The 19,002-nt window shown below is 51.5% G+C and overlaps 1 protein-coding gene across 2 annotated transcripts; it reads right to left on the bottom strand.

Annotated features, from left to right (window-relative positions):
* Positions 1-2,885: 2,885 nt before the first annotated feature.
* On the bottom strand, positions 2,886-5,371 carry ABHD11 (abhydrolase domain containing 11). 2 transcript variants are annotated; one of them, XM_055561554.1, is made up of 6 exons: positions 5,167-5,365; positions 4,860-4,995; positions 4,003-4,176; positions 3,685-3,855; positions 3,404-3,585; positions 2,886-3,177 (listed from the first exon to the last, which is right to left on the bottom strand). In XM_055561554.1, the coding sequence occupies exons 1-6, from the start codon at positions 5,280-5,282 to the stop codon at positions 3,045-3,047; spliced, it is 912 nt and encodes a 303-aa protein (XP_055417529.1). In that variant the 5' UTR covers positions 5,283-5,365; the 3' UTR covers positions 2,886-3,044. The 2 variants fall into 2 exon arrangements, with proteins under 2 accessions (XP_055417529.1, XP_055417531.1); XM_055561556.1 differs by lacking the exon at positions 3,404-3,585 and having other exon boundaries at positions 5,167-5,371.
* Between the last annotated feature and the right edge of the window lie 13,631 nt (positions 5,372-19,002).

The following is a 19,002-nucleotide window of genomic DNA, read 5'->3' as shown; positions in this document are numbered from 1 at the left end:
TCCCTGGTGGTCCAGTGGTTAGGACTTGGCACTTTGGTGCTTTCACTGCCATGGCTTGGGTTCAATCCTGGTTCAGGTAACTAAGATCCCACAGGCTCCACGGTGCAGCAAAACAAAAAAACCCACAGTATCTTTTTTTTGTGATATTTCTGCCCAAAATGTGTGACAGTTGTTTAAATGTGCAGGAGGAATGAACAAACCCGTATCAGAGGACACGCCAGTCTACAAAATAACTTCCCTGTAATCTTCAAACACGCCAAGGTCAAAATTCAAAGAAAGGTTGCAAAGTTGTTCTAGATTGAAGGAGAGAGATGTGACAACTGGGAGCAATGTTTTACACTAGATTTTTTTTTACCCTAAAAGGAATTTTTTGGAGGGGGGGCATTACAGTTTGAAATTGTTTCAAAGAAAAAAGTTAAAATAAACGTCATGAATTTTAGCCTGGCATGAATGTTAGCCCTTCTGGCTGACTCCGGCTGGCCTTCGGGACTCATTTTCAGACAAGCTCCTGTGGAATCCCCATGACTGGATGTGAGGGCCCTCTGTGCTCCCCCTGTCCCTGGGCTCCCTGACACCCTTCTCTGATAATACCCAGAATTCCGAGAGCAGGGGTCCTGTCTGGATCATGACAGAGTAGCCTCCTCCAGAAATACACTGAATGCAAACTTCCACAAAAGGGGTGTTTAGGGGTACAGCTCAGTTCTACCTCTTCACTGGGGTTCAGTCAAAGAAACTGGGATGTCTGGCTGTTGGAGGTGCACCTGGCTGAGTGGGACCCACGGACCATCAGGAGTCATGTCTGCAGGGAGCTTCCTGGTGGGGATCTTGGAAGAAGGATATACTGTTTAGAGCAGGACCGAGGGTCTAATGCCCAAGACGGACCTGTGCTGCAGAGGTCTCTCAAAGGGGAAGCCCATTTATATCTTTGATGTCACCTGGGCACTAAGCGGTTGCAGCTAGGAAGGTGTGGGATACTGAGATTCCGAGACCTCCCCATCCCCACCCACGCTCCACGATCAGAATGTGGGGAGTATTGGGGGGATAATGAGCAATAATGTGGGAATACTGGAGGATATTTCTAGGGAGGATGGACGTTCAAGATGTTAGGAGAATTTTTTTTTTTTTTGCTGTGCAACTTGTGGGATTTTAGTTCTCTGACAAGAGATTGAACCTAAGCCCCTGGCAGTGAGAGCATGGAGTCCTAACCACTAGACTGCTTGGGAATCCCCAGATGGGAACTGTTTTTGCTAAGATGTTAGGAGAAATTTGCCAGGAACAGTTAGACCTATTTCCCTCTGGTTCTGGTTATATGGATGATGCCATTCATTCAGGGTTCCAAGATGCCAGCTCTGCAGGATAGGGGGGTGGGGCACTAGTCTCAGCACTGGAGGCAGCTGGGCTCTGTCCCTCCTTTCTCATCTGGCTTCCCAGGTGGCTCAGTGGTGAAGAATCTGCCTGTCAATCTCCTGTCAATCTGCAGGAGACGTGGGTTTGATCCCCAGGTCAGGAAGATCCCCTGGAGGAGGAAATGGCAACCCACTCCATTATTCTTGCCTGGAGAATCCCACGGACAGAGGAGCCTGCGTGCTGCAGTCCACAGGGTCACAGAGTCTGACAGGACTTAAGTCACTGAGCACAGGCTCTCACACTCCTTTCTCATCTCCTGACGTGAGTGGAGCGCCACCTTGAGGTGAAGGGCATGAATGACTGGGCAAGGAAGGGGCTGAGAAAACTGGGTCTGGCCAGAGGGTTCCAGGAGGGGAGACAAGGGCACGGCCAGCCGGCCGGGGGTGGGGCCTGACAGGGAGTGCCCGGACAGGAAGCAAGGGCAAAGGGCCATGTCCTCCGCCTGCCCCACCCCGCTGACAAGAGTCCCAGTCGCCAGGCCACCCTCTCAGTCTGGGGCCCTCAAGGGGTAAGTTGCCCTTCTGAAGCCACTTCGCCCCTTTCGTGGGGATCGGGTAAGAATGCCTTTCCTCCCTGGGGGTCCAAACACCCCGCCCCTCTGCTCCCCGTTAGGTGGGAAGGGGGCCACACCTACTACTGGCGGGCAGGTGCAGAGTGTCTCAGACCCTTCCCCTCCTGACATCGGCATCAGGATCAAGGTCAGGGCGGAAGGGCCACATGGGGCACCTCATCCAGGCAAGACCCAGAAACCCCTGCTCCCACCTCTGTGGCCCGACTGCAGAGCCTGGAATCCCAAGCGGCTGGAGCACTGGGGCACACCCAGACAGAGCCTTCGCTGGACCAGGTCCTCCGGGAGCGAGATGACGCTATCGCCAAGTGAGAGGCAGCTGCTTGCGGGGGTTGGGAGGGCGGTGGATGGCTCCCCATCGAGGCTCTGTCCTGCCAGGAGGGGAAGCGGGGAAGTCGGGCATTCCTGGGAGGAAAGCTGCATAGATACTTGTACGAATACTGTCCCAAGGCAGGGGGCTGTGGCCACACTGGTCCACCCCCAGGGCCCAGAATCACATCTGCAGGGCCTGAGCCTCAGGCTGCTCTCTGCCCCCCTCAGGAAGCGGGCCGTGGAGGCTGAGCTGGACACGTGCAGAGCCAAGCTGCATGCTGTGGAGGCCCAGCTGCTGGAAGTTCTGGAGGAGAAGCTGAGACTGAGGCAGGAGGTGGAGGCCTGGGAGGTAAGGTGGGTGTGCTGGCTGGGCCTGGGAGGCAGGGCCAGACAAGCACAGGCCTGGCCCCTGACCCTGCTCTTCTGGCCCCCAGGAGGACATGCAACGGCTGGTGTGGCAGCAGGTTGAGAGTCAGCTGCAGAGAGAGTCCCGGGGTGCTCCGGGAGCCCCCGCAGACCCTGGAACTGCCAGGACCCCCTGGATCCGATTCCCCCTGAGTCGGTGGGGACGCTGGCAGTGAGAAAGCTCAGCCCAAGACCTTGGGAGGAGTGTCTTTATTCATTAAAATTTGAGGTCTGACCCCTTCTGCATCCTCGTGCCCTTGGAGTGCCCACCTGAGTGCTTCTGTACAGAAACAGGGAGCAGGACGCAGAGCCTTGACGCCTGGGGTTTCACGTCTCCTCTGGCCAGCAACCCTTAGGCCAGGAAGCTTCGGACTGCTGCCGTGAAGTCCTGCGGGCGTTCGCTGTGGACCCAGTGGCTAGCGTTTGGCACAGTCTGCATCTGGGCCCGAGGGAACAGCCGCCTAATCTCAGGGTAGTGGCTGGGACTGAACACCAGAGAGAAAGCGGCCGAGAAGGGATGACAGGAGGAAAGTGGAGAGAAGGGGGGACACAGAGGCCAAGCAGGGAGAGAGGGAGAACCACGTGAGTCTATGTGCCCAGTGGTGTTTCCGGTTTTCAGGCACCGCTTACCCACACCCCAGCCCTCCCCAAGGCAGGCTGAGGGGCTGGGTAAGTCGGGTATGCCCGTCCCTACCACCCAGCCTGGCTTACAGCAGGAATTGAGAGTTTCCACCCCGGAGGAAGAGGGTTGGCCCAGAGTAGGTTTCTTGTAGTGCGGGGAAGTCCAAGATCTTGTCCATGTGCTGGGCCAAGGCATCCAAGTTCAGCCTCCACACGAAGTGCCCGTCCACCTCCACCAGGTTGGTGAGCAGGAACTGCCGCGTGCTAGCGCTCTGTGGGGGTCCCACAGTTGCAGGGTGGGGGGCTCTGTGTGAGGCCTGGGGCTGCCACTCTTCCTCTACCAACACCACACAGGGGCTTGCGTGCATTACCTGGATAACAGAGCGGAGCCTTTCATCAGCCAGTTTTCGGGCGCCAGAAAGGGACGCCTCATTCGCCATGTCCACGGCCCTCATGGCTGCGATGTAGTTTGGAAAGTTCGAGCTGGATGTGGTCTCCACTGGGCTGATGTCCACGGCAATCAGGCGCTCCACCAGCTCTGGCTGCGGGAGAGAAGCAGACTGGGCACCTTAGGGCAGGTTCCTAGATCTGGAACTCAGCCATCCAAGGCTCGCTGGAGTTCCAGGCTGCCTGCTGAGGGCTCAGGGTCGACAACAGATAGGAGGAAGCCCTGGAGAGGGACGGCTCACCCTCTGAAGTGCCAGCAGCATGGCGGTCCTGCCTCCCATGCTGTGGCCAATGAGGACGCAGGGCACCAGGCCCAGTTGGGGCAGGAGGTCTTGCAGATCCTTGCTCATGGCCTCATAGCTCATGTCTGGGCTGTGAGGGCTCTCACCATGGTTCCGAGCATCCACTGTCAGCACCTGGGGAAGCGGGAGGTGGGGAGCAGCGCTGGCATCCACAGTCAGGGCAGAGCCAAAAGCCTGGCAGATCTGCAGGCTGAGGGAGGTGGAGAGCCCGGGGTGGGGGAGATCCAGAAGGGGGAAAGGGCCCGGATGGTGAGAAGACCCCTGTTCTCAGACCTTGGAGGCCCAAATGAAGAACCGGAGCCACTGTGCCAGAAGGCCCAAGGAGTGTGACCACGTCTCCAGACATTTGGCCTAGCTGGCTGGCAGCTACAGAGAAAGCAGACAGCAAGAACTGGCAACAGCTGGAGCACAGCAGGGCGGGCAGCTGCAGGAGGTGGAAAGCCCCTGTCATCCCCTGGTGAACAAGCAGGGTCTGGCCCCCTTAGCGGACAGGATGTTGGTGCCTAGGTATCTGAGAGCAGAGGCTAAGTCTGGGTGGATCACACAGATGAAGATCTATAATACGAATGAAGGACTGGGTGGGTGAAAGCACCAGGGAATGAATGGGGTTCGTCGTGGGCCTGGGTCTGCCCTGGGGCCTCCAACCTCAGAAGGTCAATCTCTTTTATTTCTTATCAGAGAGACCCGCCGCTCCCAAGCGTTAGGGACAGAGAAGCTGGCCACACCTCTGCCTCCTCTAGGGCCCCGCCCACCCAGACCCCACCTCCCTCAGGGCCCCGCCGACTCCAGAAGCTCACCCTCCGGCCTGTCTGCTGAGCCAGGGCCTTGGCGATGGAGTTGAAGTTGGTTTTGCTGCCGAAGAGCCCATGCAGAAAGACAAGGGGCGGGCTAGCTGCCTCGCCGTCCAGAAGCTTGTAGGAAAGCGGCACCGGTCTGGCGGGAGGAACGAGGGTGGGGGAAGGGTCTGAGGCAGCAGGGGAAGCGAGCGGCCTGGGAGAGGGAGGGCCCAAGCGGAGGAAGCGGAGCCAACTGGGACAAACTCGGGGGACGGGGGGGCGGGGGGAGGAGCGAGGGACGGCCTCCCAGCGGACGCCCTTGACTGACCTCGGCTCGGTGCCGCCTTGACTGCTGCTGGGTGCGACAGGCAGTCTGGAGAAGCTCGAATTGGAGGGGCCGATCCCCTTATAGGGAACCGTCCAAGCACGCGCCCAGCGGAGCATCTCCACGGTCTTCTACCAGGCGCGCACCTCGTGCAGTCCCCTTGGCTCCGCCTCGCTCAGGGCCCCGCCCAATTCCGGCCGGAGCTCCGGCTTCTCCCCGCCCCCTAGCGCGGAGCGCCCCGCCTTCGCTCACGTCTCCTTACGTAATCCCGGAAACCTGTCTCTCTTCTAGGCTCCGCCCCTTGCGCCCGTACGTAGCCCTGCGGGTGCCACGCCCACAGGCGAGAGCCCCGCCCCTGGCCACGCTCCGGGCGGAGCCACCCAACACCCTGACCCCGCCCCGCTGAGCTCCCTCTCGGCTCCTCCCAAGTGGAGAACCTATGCCCGGAATCGGATCTTTCGTTTTGGAGTCTGGTCTCGGTCGCTCAGGATGTAGTCACGGGGTTTGGGCTTGAACTCTGGTCGCGGGGCAGCTCCTTGGCAAGCCGCTGAAGTCCCTGCCTGGCCCCGCTGCGGCCTGCTCCTCTGCCCTCTAGCGCCGCCTTGGGTAGATGCGGTATTTTCTGTGCGGCGGGCGGCGGCAGGAGCAGCTTGGAGGCGCCGTGCTCCACTGCCGCGGACCCAGGCAGGCCGGAAGGAGCGGAACACCTCTCACTAATCTTGAAGTCGACTCTAGAAGGAGCTCGGAGAGGCTCTGGAGGTCGTCTCCAACCTGCCCGCCTCCCCGCCCTTTACAGATGGGGAAACCGAGGCAAATAACTTTTACAAGCGGAAGAACCGGAATCTCTGGTCTTCGAGTCAAGGTGGAAGGCCAGTTGTTTGTACTAGAGAGGGCATTTGCTTAGTGCACTGAGCTTTATTGGGTTCAGCTGTGCTCACCACGCCCCCCATTTATCAGCAGAGAAATATTAAATAATAAATAATCCTCCCACCCGCTCAGCACATCGTGCAGGGATGTCACCCCCTTTTTGGAACCCTGACGGGCTGCCACGTTCTCTTCCTTGTCTGGGCTAATGGTGGCAGTGGCAACGTCTCAGGTCTCAGCTGGCTTCCGCAGCAGTCGAGCCTTCAGCAGTTACAAGAGTAGCTGCTCTTTCTAAGGCATTCTTCTGCTCAGAAACCATCAGGGGAGGGACTTCCTTGGTGGGCCAGTGGCTAAGACTCTGTGCTCCCAATGCAGAGGCCTGGGTTTGACACCTGGTCAGGGAACATGCTGCAACAAAGATTCTGCATGGGCTTCCCTGGTGGCTCAGTGGTGGAGAATCTCTGCCTGCGATGCAAGAGATGCCGGTCTTATCCCTGGTCTGGGAAGATCCCACATTTTACGGAGTAACTGGTCCCCTGCGCTGTAACTATTGAGCCTGTGTCCTAGAGCCCAGGAGCTGCAACAAGAGAAGCCACCACAATGAGAAGCCCTTGAATTGCAACAAACCGGCCCCCCACTGGCCACAACTAGAGAAAAGCCCGTGCAGCAATGAAGACCCAGCACAGCCGAAAACAAGCAAATGAAATTATATATATATATATGTATATGATCCTGCATGCCACAACTAAGACCAAAGCCAAACAAATAAAATAGCTTATCTGTTTAAAAACAAACAAACATCAAGGGGAATTCCCTGGTGGTCCAGTGGTTAGGACTCTGCATTCTCACTGGTGAGGGTCCTGAGTCAATTTCTGTTGGGGAACTAAGATCCTATAAGGCACGTGGTGCAGACCAACCAGGCACCCCCAAAGACTACACTACACACCTTCCTTCAGGTCCTTACCCTGAAGGAGGAAACAGACAGAACAGGCTCCATCTTGAAAGCAGGACTCCATCTTGGGCCGGGCCGTGGACTTTGAGCTCTATGCCCAGTATCTATGGAAATGACATACCAACTGGAAAACCAGGCACCCCGGATGGAAGAACCCCAGGGCTCATACCTAGACTCTCCATTGCCTAAAAGAATACCCTAATTATCTGTGTAACCAAATAGAATCATAAGTTCTATTATGCTTATTGGGGTATGACCACAGGTCTATTGATAATTGTCCACTGTTAACTACCCAGGCTTAAGGCATATGAATCGCGGGTTAACTTTGTATCTTTCTCTTCCTTTGTTCAGACTAGTTTCAGGGAATTTGGGGAGGTGGGTTTGGGCACATACACTTAGGGTATATAAGGTTTTCACAAAAACTGGTTGGGGTCCTTGGCTAAGAGGAGACTCTGCCTTGGGCCCGCCGGTGTAATAAACTTCACTCCACTATCTGCATTGTCCTTCCGAGTGAGTTTGTTTCCTGGAACCTGTGGCTACAAAAACCCCTGCTACTTCCCACTGGGGAGCTGTGTTGTTCTTCAGTTACTCAGTCGTGTCTGACTCTGTGACCCTGTGGACTGCAGCACACCATGCTTCTGTCCTTCACCATCTCCCGGAACTTGCTCAAACTCATGTCCATTGGGTTGGTGATGCCGTCCAACCATCTCGTCCTCTGTCATCCCCTTCTTCTCCCGCTTTCAGTGCTGTACCACCATCCAAATAGCCAGTTGGCCATCCTCCACATCTTTTAAGGTCCAGGATAACTGCCACCTTTTTCTCAAACCTCTCCAGATTTACCCAGTTGAAACTAATCTCTTCCACCCCATGTTCTCAAAGCATTTGTCAAGAGTCTAGCCTTCTATATGTCCACCATAGGCTGGGGGTTCCTGGAGGCCCCTGGTCATGTTTTGTTCATCTGGTGCAAAGAGCAATAGTAATTTTACTTAATGATCATGGAGAGAGTCAGGCGCTAGCTGAGGCTTAGGTGTCAGTTCAGCTGGTGGCTGGGTCACTCCTTCCAGCACATGGTACCTGGGCCAGCCAGGGTTACGCTGGCCTCTCCCCTGCCTCCTTAGGACAAGCCTGATGGAGTCAGTACAGTTACAAGCTTCCTAATCACATGGTGTCATCGATGCCTTGCCTAATAAAGTGGCCCCCATCTTGAGCCAGCTGGTGACAGGCCGGTGTTTTGTTCTAATCTGGGGAGGGCTCTGAGGTCACTGGGGACTCTAAACACACCAGGTGGTGTAATCATTTGTTGCCAGCATAGTCATTAGGGGAGTGAGGAGAACATCTGAGCACTGGAGAGGGGGTTGGCCTAAGGCCTGGGAGGGGTCCTTGGAGGAGAATGGGCAGGATGTTTTTCTAGAATTGGTGGGTAAATGGGAAGGGGGTTGACGTCATGTTGGTGATTCAGAAGTGTAACATTTCAAAGGTGGTTTCAAGTGAGTCCCCACCCCACCCCAGCCTGCTGTCTAACTGGGTAACCTGAACCTGGCCCTCAGCCCTTGACCATCTGCCTCCGGCCGGAGCCCTGGGTCTAGGGGCAGAAGCAGTCTTGAGATGTTTCTGAGTCCTGGGCCCCAGCTGTATCACGTGGCTGGTTAGGGCCTGGCTGGCTGGCAAGCAGAAAAACCAGTTGGCTTGAGGTTTTCACTTAACACTCCAGAAAAAGCTGTGGGGCCAGGAGAGGGGTTTTTGCTACCTCAGAGGGACTCTGCTGATGGGGTGTTGGGGAGGGGTCCACCTGAGGGCTGCCCACCCCTCCCTTCCAGCATGTCAGGAATGGGCCAGTGGACTCGCTGGTGGTTGGTGAGGGTCTCCCTCTTGGGGAAAGTGGCAAGCCCCTGATATACTGAGGCTGATGGAGAGGAAGAAGCGGGGTACAGAACGAGGATGCTCTATGTCTGCGATGGCTCTCCACTTCCGCATCTCTGTTCCAGTGGTCCAACCTCCCTGGGAAGGGGGAGGGTGTTAGCACCCTCATTTTACTGCTGAGAGAATGGAGACGCGGAGGGTGAAGTGACCCAGCTGCAGTCACGCAGCCACCGCTTGGCCCAGCCCGAAGTCCTTCCAGGGTTGTGTGACTCCCAGTCAGTGCTCCGGGGATTTCGTCACCACCCATCTGGCTGGGGATGGAGAGCCAGGGGGGTGGGGCCTGCAGCGGCAGGGACACTGAGGTGTTGAATGGGTTAAGATAGGGAGGCGGCGGGTGTCCCTTAACCGCACCTGGCCCAGTATCGGTCACGTGGCCGGGGTTTCACCTGCCCCACTGAGCAGGGACAATCAAGCTGCTTGTTTTGCGATTGATCACCATGGTGACAGGAGTGTGCCTGGGGAGGTCATCCAGGGCAAATTCCTGCCGCCCCCCCCCCCACAACTGCCCCATAGGGTAGGGGTGTCAGTCAGTCAGGCTGGGGTCGCTGAGGCTCCTGAGAGACCCCTTACGGTTTCCCCTGGGTCTGCCCCCGTGGGTGCCCCCGCTCACCCTGTGACACCCGTCCTGGCTCTTCCCACAACACTCCTCATCCTCAACCCAGCTTCTCTCTTCCTAGATTTTGAGCCCGGGGGTATTAAACTGCCAAGACTTTGTCTTGTTTAATCCACACAGGAGCAGTAGTAATCCCCTGCGCCTCCACCCCACCACACACACACTCAGGGAACACTTTGAGAACGTTTGCTCCTGCCTGCCTTCATTCAACAATCGACAGATATTCCTGGAGCCTCACGCCTTTATAGACACAGGCACCATTCTAGAGACAGGGGAGGGAGGGGGGCGGTGTTTCCTCAGTGGCTCAGGCGGTCAAAAAACATCTGCCTGTGGACTCTGTGGGAGAGGGAGAGGGTGGGAAGATTTGGGAGAATGGCATTGAAACATGTAAAATATCATGTATGAAATGAGTTGCCAGTCCAGGTTCGATGCACGATACTGCATGCTTGGGGCTGGTGCACTGGGACGACCCAGAGGGATGGAATGGGGAGGGAGGAGGGAGGAGGGTTCAGGATGGGGAACACATGTATACCTGTGGCGGATTCATTTTGATATTTGGCAAATCTAATACAGTTATGTAAAGTTTAAAAATAAAATTAAATTAAAAAAAAAAACAAAAAAAAAAACATCTGCCTGCAATGCAGGAGAACCGGGTTTGATCCCTGGGCTGGGAAGATCCCCTGGAGAAGGGCATGGCAACCCACTCCAGTATTCTGGCCTGGAGAATTCCACGGACAGAGGAGCCTGGTGGATTACAGTCCGTGGGGTCACAAAGAGCTGGACACAACTGAGCATCTAACACCTTTCTGAAGACAGCCAGTAAACTGAACAACAGACTAATGAGCCACATCACAGTGGATGTGTGTTAGTGAGAGCTTCCCTGGTGGCTCTGTGCTAAAGAACCCACCTGCAATGCAGGAGACTCGGGTTCAATCCCAGGGTCGGGAAGATCCCCTGAAGAAGGAAATGGCAACCCACTCCAGTATTCCGGCCTGGGAAATCCTGTGGACAGAGGAGCCTAGCCGACTACAGTCCATGGGATCGCAGAGTTGGACAGGACTGAGTGACTGACACCCACCCCTGGTTTGTTGAGTATTTCTTTTCTTTGGAGCAGATGGCGGGGAGGCTCCTGGGGACCTGTGCAGAGGAAAGAGACTGCATGTTATCATCCTCCAGTCCTGCTGTCCAGAACACCTCTGGGGACACTTTCTGCCACCTCCAGGCCTGACCTGTGATTCCTCCCCTCTAAGCTTCCCGCCCGCCCCCAGCTCCTCGTCTCCTGCTTTCACCCACTGGCTCCTTGCTCCAGAACCCCCGACAGGCCCTGCTAACTCTTGTCAACATTTTTCCTACCTCACGTGCACACTGTACTCCCAGTAACAGCCTCATCACACACACAGATTCTTAAAGTAGGTGGAGTGAGAACACCTCCTCTTTTGAGGGTGGAGGAGTCTGTGTTTTGAAATCAGCAGCCTACACTGCCCTACACTCCCCTTGAGAAACAGCAGCCAGCATAACGCACATGAGCCTCCTCTGCCTGCATTTTGGAGCTTTCATTTCATTTTGGAGCCTTTTGTGCCAGGAACTGCAGATGCAGGGGAGAGCTCCGATCCACTCAGACACCTGACGGTGGGGAAGACATGAACGGATGTGTGATCACACGCCCAGTAAATATGCAAAGAAGAGGGAGCGCATCAAACCGAAGAATGTGACTGGCCCTGCAGAAGTAACGCTTGGATGGAGATAAGAAGAAGGAGTGGGACTCAGTCAGGACCGCTCAAAGGACTCAGTAACTTCGGTGAGGAGGTTACAGTGGAGGAGGATGTTCCAGAAGTGGGGACTCCATGTGCAATGGCAAAGCCATCCTGTTTCTCAAGATTGAATTAGAAAAAAAAAAAAAAGATTGAATCAGGACTCATTTCTGATGCCTCCTTCCTTACCTCCCCCACCCCGAAGCAGTCCTGCTTCTGCTGATTTTTATCTCCCAGATATCTCTGAGATCCATTGGCTTCTGTCCATCTCCAGAGCCCCATCACTCCCCTCCATCACTGTCACCTTCTCACTGGACTTGTCCATTTCAGTCTCCATAGTCATTTCCCTACACAGTAGGAAGTTTGATCTCTCCAAACACATATTTCTATGTTAATCCAGTTTTTTTCCCCCTATTTTTTTGTGCTCTGGGTTCTGTGTTCAATGCTCCTGGGGATACATATGGCAAACGTTCAGTTGCCCAGTGGTGTCTGACTCTTTGTGACCCCATGGACCACAGCATACCAGGCTTCTCTATCCTTCACCATCTCCTGGAATTTGCTCAAACTTATGTGCATTGAGTCAGTGATGCCATCCAACCATCTCATCTTCTGTTGCCCCCTTCTCCTCCTCCTTTCAATCTTTCCCAGCATCAGGGTCTCGAAATAATAGAAAAGCTGGTCTCTGTGTTTCAAAAGCTGAAGTCCAGAGGGGAAGAAGATGCCTCAGTAGTGTTAAGTATCTTGGCCAAGAATGCCAAGGGGGGTCTGCCACTTACCTCTTAGCAGGGTCCCCAGAAAGAAGTGGCTCAGGGGTTTACTAGGCAGGCAAGACCATAGGCAGCTTGCAAAATCATTCTCAGCTCTGACCCCAAAGCAGACACAGTGCAAACCACAGGACCAAAAGGGTCAGGGGGACAAGATGGTGATGTTTTAGCAGGGATCACTGTTGCCTGAGGGCTGGATGCTGTCCAGCCTGGCCGCCCTCCCAGCCTCCTCCCTCGTCTATCCGCTTCTCCACATGTGTGTGCTTGCTAAGTAGCTTCAGTCATGGCCAACTCTTTGTGATCCCATGAACTATAGCCCACCAGGCTCCTCCATCCATGGGATTCTTCAGGCAAGAATACTGGAGTGGGTTGCCATGCCCTCCGCCAGGGGATCTTCCCAACCGAGGGATTGAACCTGCATCTCTTGTGTCTGCTGCATTGGCAGGCAGGTTCTTTACCACTAGTGCCACCTGGGAAGCCCCCCGCCCCGCCGTCTGCCATACCCCCAGCAAATCTGACCCTGCTGAATATCCTGGAATTGTAGTCCAGCCTCAGAAAGATTGAAGTCCAGCCTCTTTCTAACTGCCTCAGCAGAATGGAACATCAAGGAAATAACATTATTGCATGGCTCAGTTTATGGACTGACTTTCATAATTGCCACAATGCCATATACACTGACTTCCTTTATGAATCAACAATCCAATAATTCATTCCACAAATATTTACCAAGCACCTGCAGTTACCAAATATGAATTTTAGAGCCAGGGATGTGGCAATTACGTGGCCCTCTTCCTCAAGGAACACAAAAAGGCAACCCCTGCTGCCAACCTATCTACTCTCAAGTGGGGAAGACAGGCCATCAACAAAGAAACAAGCAAATCAATTTGTAAGTACAAATTGTGTTAAGTTCAGTGGGCAGGGTGCTGTGTTCAGTAGTAACAGGGGTAGAGGATATTAAGTAAGGTGATAAGGAAAGTTCTCAGGTAAGATGAAGTTTGGAGGATAAGAAGGAGGCAGTCATACAAACATCAGGGAAAAGTGTTTTAGGCAGTGGGAATAGTATGTGCAAAGGCCCTGATGTGCATAAGACTGTATCTTGTTAGAAGAACAGAGAAGAAGGCAGAGGAAGCTCAGGCAGAGAAAACAAAAGGAGAAAGGCATATAGGAGGTAGGCTAGGGTGGGTCCATGTACGGGTCCATTATTAAAGGGAAATGAGAGCCAGTAAGGGTTTAAGTTTCGGAGAAGGCAATGGCACCCCACTCCAGTACTCTTGCCTGGAAAATCCCTATGACGTAGGAGCCTGGTAGGCTGCAGTCCATGGGGTCGCTAAGAGTCGGACACAACTGAGCAACTTCACTTTCGCTTTTCACTTTCATGCATTGGAGAAGGAAATGGCAACCCACTCCAGTGTTCTTGCCTGGAGAATCCCAGGGACGGGGGAGCCTGGTGGGCTGTCGTCTATGGGGTCACACAGAGTCTGACATGACTGAAGTGATGCAGCAAGGGTTTAAGTAGGCATCCCTGGTGGCTCAGTAGTAGTACCATTCCAGTATTATTGCCATGGACAGAGAAGCCTGGCAGGCTACAATCCATGGGGGGCACAAAAGAGTTGGACACAACTCAGCCACTAAACAACAACAAGGGTTTAAGCAGGGAGAGACATATTTTCCATTTTCTTTTATTTTACTTGTTTTTTAAAACTGTGCCCTGCAGTATGCGGGATCTTAGTTCTCCAGCCAAGGATGGAACCTGTGCCCCCTGCATTAGGAGCACAGAGTCTTAACTACTGGGCTGCCAGAGACTCCCCTGGATGAAGAATTAGATAGGGAAGAAAAAAAAAAAGAATTAGATGGGTAGAGAGGAAGATGGTACGAAGGAAAAGGAAGAGATCAAGGACAACCCCATTTCTGAGGGTAGTTGTGTCATTTATAGAGATGAGGAAGGCTGGAGAGGAATTTTTTCTTTTCTTCCCTCTGTTGCTGCTAAGTCGCTTCAGTCGTGTCCGACTCTGCGCGACCCCACAGATGGCAGCCCACCAGGCTCCCTCATCCCTGGGATTCTCCAGGCAAGAACACTGGAGTGGGTTGCCATTTCCTTTTTCCCTCTAAAGTGTACCAATAGTAAGGGAGAATCCAGAGTTCCACTTGAGGTATGTTAAGATTGCGAAGCCCGTGAGATACCATGATAGTTAATATTTACTGAGTTTAACATGCCAAGCACTGTTCCCACTGCTACATATTCATTGACTCATTTACCCCTCATAATGGCAGTGAGAGGGTATGTGTATTATTCAGCCCCTCCTTTAACAGCTGAGAGAATTGAGCCACAGAGGGGTTAATTAATCGCCCATGGTCACACAGCTTGGAAACTGCAGGGCCAGGATCCAAACCCAAATGGTTGGGCCCAAGGGCCACACTGTTAACCACCGCCCTCCACTGTCGTCAAGGCATTCGGGACACAGGCTATGCAGGTAGTGGGGGTTTGGAGGAGAGGTGTGGGGCTGCAGGACGTTAAAGGCGAGGGAATGGGAGAGACACTCAAAGGGGATGATGGCATACTGCAGGAAGAGAAGAGGACCGAAGACAGAGGATCCTGGAAGACGACAGGAAGGGATAAGGACGGGATGTGCAGAGGGAGGAGGAAGGCGAGGCTGGTGTCACAAAGGCCAAGACAAGGGAGAGTTCAGAGGGGGAGAGAGAGCAATCAGCCGTGACCAAAGTTGCTGAGAGCATTTAGAGTACACTCTGGATAGAAAAGTTAAGTGACCGTTGGCCGTGGCAACCTGGAGGCCTCTGGGACCTTGCCAGGAGCAGCTTGGAGTGGAGAAAGAAAGGGTGGGGGCAGGAGGAGACAGGAGTGGCCGATTGGCAAGTGGGGAGGAAGCAAAAGTAGGGGTGAGATACCGCTTGACATGAACAGAGAAATGGGCAGCATCTCTTTGGAGACGTGAAGGCGAGGAGACTTTTATTTTTTAAGATGGGAGATATTCAATCATGTTTATATGTTGATGTGAAGGATATAGTAGAGAGTGGGTGGAGTTTGAGAATGCAAGAGAAATAAAGGTATTTCAGAGGGAGATTTTTTTTTTCTGTCTACCTTTTAAAATTTTTATTTTTAAAATTAAAAAACATTTAATTTATTTTTATTATTTATTTATTTAATTTACTTTGTAGGATCTAACTTTTAAAATTCTGGTAAATTTTATTTTGGCTGTGCTGCATGGCTTTCGAGATCTTAGTTCCCTAACCAGGGATCGAACCCAGGCCCATGGCAGTGAAAACCACTGGACCACCAGGGAATTCCCTGGCTCTACCTTTAAAAAAAAAACACCTTTTTATAATGGAAAATTTTAAAGCATACCTGAAGGGAGATAGGGTCACCATCACCCAGTTTCAACAGTTGTGATGAATTCAACAATTCAACAACTCAAGGCCAATCTTGTTTCATTTGTCCCCATGTATCTCCTGTCTCATCTCCGCATTATTTTGAAGTAAATATCACACATTATACTATTTCATCTGTAAATAGTTCTAATGTTTCTCTAAAAGCTAAGGACTTTTCTGTTTTTTAAACATAAACCACTGTATCATTTACGTCAGGGATCCCCAACTGCTAGGCCATGGACCAGTATCAGCCTGCGGCCTGTTAGCCACCTGGCCATACAGCAGGAGGTAAACGGCTGGCCAGAAAGTGAAGTTTCATCTGTATTTACAGCTGAGCTCTCCTTCCTTAATGCACTTGAATCATCCTGAAACCATCCCCTCACCTGTCCATGGAAAAATTGTCTTCCACGAAACTGGCCCCTGGTGCCCAAAAGGTTGGGGATGACTGATTTACATGCTTTGTGTTAGTCCTTCAGTCACGTCCAACTCTTTGTGACCCCATGGACTATAACCTGCCAGCCTGCCCTGTCCGTGGAATTCTCCAGGCAAAAATACTGGAGTGGGTTGCCATTCCCTCTCCAGGAGATCTTCCAGGGATCAAACTCGGGTCTCCTGCATTGGAGGTAGATTCTTTACTGTCTGAGCTATCAGGAACAGTGACTTATACACTTTAAAGAGTAATAATTCCTTAATGTTATCAATTATCCATTCAATGTTCACTTTTCTAATTGTCTTACAAATGCCATACTTTATTTTAACAGGTTGAATCTGGAATCATTTGAGACCCACATCCGTGGTTGGTTGATAAGTCTTTTGTTCTTTTTTGATCTATTGATCCCTACACCTCATTTTCTTTTTTTAAAGTTTTTTATTGTTGAAGAATCCATTTGTCTGATAGAGTTCTCTGCATCTGGATTTTGCTGACTGTATTCTGTGTATGTGTTCCTCTCTTTTGCATGTGCTGTAAATTTGTCTTCTGATCAAGAAATTGACAAGATTTAGAGTTCATTTCGAAGAAGGCAATGGCACCCCACTCCAGTACTCTTGCCTGGAAACTCCCATGGATGGAGGAGCCTGGTAGGCTGCAGTCCATAGAGTCGCGAAGAGTCAGACATGACTGAGCAACTTCACTTTCACTTTTCACTTTCATGCATTGGAGAAGGAAATGGCAACCCACTCCAGTGTTTCTGCCTGGAGAATCCCAGGGATGGGGGAGCCTGGTGGGCTGCCATCTATGGGGTCGCACAGAGTTGGACACAACTGAAGCGACTTAGCAGCAGCAGCAGCACAGTTCATTTATTTATTATTTTTATTTTTCTTCAAGACTATTTAACAAGAGACGTTGAACTTGATTCTTCTTTTATGGCAGCCAAGTCATACTAGTTAGGATACCTTTGGCTGGAAACCCCAGGTCAAACCAGCTTAACCAATAAGAAAATCCACATCTCCCACAACCAGAGATCTAGAGGAACTTGAGAGCCCCAAAGAGGAGGCAGTTACTGGATAGAAAATGTTTCCAGGGCTCCAAGTTCCTCCTCTCCAGATAGAGGTCCTCCTCATTGGTCTCAATCCTCAGGCTCGTTCTCTTTGGGGTTCAAGTTGGTGATAGAATTCAATGTCACCACCTGCCTGAAGAACATCTGGGGAAGAAAGGGAGTGATTTCTTTCTTAGGCAAGTGGAGGCTGCCTGCTGCCTGGCAACAGGCCTTCCCTTCTGTCTGATTGGCTGCAACTGTCACATGCCCACTCTGAGCCAATAACCATGGAAGGAAGAGACCAACTGCCACCGGCTTAGGCTAATCAGGAGTTATTGAAGCTGGAGGTGGGGGTGTATTCCAGTTATCTATAAATGTATAAGATGAATATCCTATATCCTTGGACACTGAGTATTTCTGAACAATGTTACTTAGAAGTGGAATTGCTAGATCTCAGACTTTTTATATTTATAAGGTCTTTATTTTTTATAGAAGTGGTCAAATTGCCCTCCAAAAAAAATCAGTTATTGTATCAATATATATACTGCACCAACTAGGGAAAAGGAAAACAAGAGTCAGAGGAGTGCAGTGGTTAATAACTTGGGTTCTAGCAAATCAGATACCTGTGTTCAAAGCCCAGCACCTCTGTGTGATATCTGTGTGAAATCTGGACAACTAGTATAACTTCTCTGTGCCTCAGTTTTCCTATCTGTAAAATGGGGATGATACTAATAATGCCACTATTCAGTCAACACTTGCTCTTAGACATTGTTAGTTATTATTCTATCATATGGGATATCATCAAAGTGCAGGTTACTGTCCCCAAATCCATTTTCTACTCTTGTCTGTGTTTCTGGGAGGTTCACCTTCGCAGGATGTATTAGCCTTGCCTTCTGGCTTCTGAAGGTGAGAAGAGAGAGAGGTGCTGGCCTATTCATTTCCCCTGCTGCTCCCTGGTTTGCTGTGGCTCCAGCAGAGAGTGTGCCCTCCTACAGCCGTGGCTACTGTCTGGTAACCCTATTTCCCACAGCTCCATGTTTCAACCTGGCTCCTGTAACTCGGCTTCCTCCCATTGCTTCTTTAGGCTTAGGGGTGATAAAGGGTCCCCACTATTGTTACTTTCTTGATACCTCAATATTCTTTACTAAATTCCCTAGCTCTACCTATGCCTCTCTATACATAGTCCCTCAGTAAAGTCCCTTTAAAACACAGTATGTGAGACTTGCCTGGTGGTCCAGTGGTTAAGAATCCACCTTGCAATGCAGAGGACTCAACTCCAATCCGTGGTTGAGGAACTAAGATTCCACATGCCACAGAGCAATTCAGCTGGCGCACGGCAACTACTGACCTTTGTGCTGCAATTCCTGAAGCCCACAGGCCTAGAGACCTTGCTCTGCAACGAGAAGCCACTGCAATGAGAAGCCCGTGCACCATAACTGGAGAGTAGCCCGCCCTCGCTGCAGCCAGAGAAAGCCTGAGTGCAGCAAGGAAGACCCAGTGCAGCCAAAAATAAATACAAAATAAACAAAAATTAAAAACAAAAACATAACAGGGAAAAATTGATTTCACGTACAGAATTTAGAGAAATACCACTAAATAGGGAAGTTGTGCATCCTTTCATACATTTATTAGGATAAATAGTTACTTTTATAGTTGCTTCTTCTCCTTTGCAGATTATTCTTTTGGATTGCTATACTTTCTCTTATTGTTTTGCAGGAACGCTTTTTTTCTCTAATGAAAAGTTTTTTAAATTAGAGGATAATTTCTTTACAATATCGTGATGGTTTTTGCCATATATCAACATGAATCGACATTAGGGATACGTATGTCCCCTCCCTCTTGAACCCCCCCAACTCCCTCCACATCCCACCCTTCTACGCTGTCACAGAGCACTGACTTTGGGAGGAACTCTTCATATTAGATATTTTAAGCATTTTTTTCTGTTACATATGATGTAAACATTTTCTCCCTGTTTCTTGCTTATCTTTGACATTTGTTTATTTTTCTCTGCTACATAATTTTTTATTGTGGGAAAAATACCACACAATGTAAAATATACCACCTTCAATTCAGTTCAGTTCAGTTGCTCAGTCGTATCTGACTCTTTGCGACCACG

This window comes from Bubalus kerabau, chromosome 23 (assembly GCF_029407905.1).
Source record: "Bubalus kerabau isolate K-KA32 ecotype Philippines breed swamp buffalo chromosome 23, PCC_UOA_SB_1v2, whole genome shotgun sequence".
Classification (NCBI taxonomy): Eukaryota; Metazoa; Chordata; class Mammalia; order Artiodactyla; family Bovidae; genus Bubalus; species Bubalus kerabau.
Note: the sequence above shows the minus strand (reverse complement) of the source record. Positions and strands in the feature narration are given on the sequence as shown.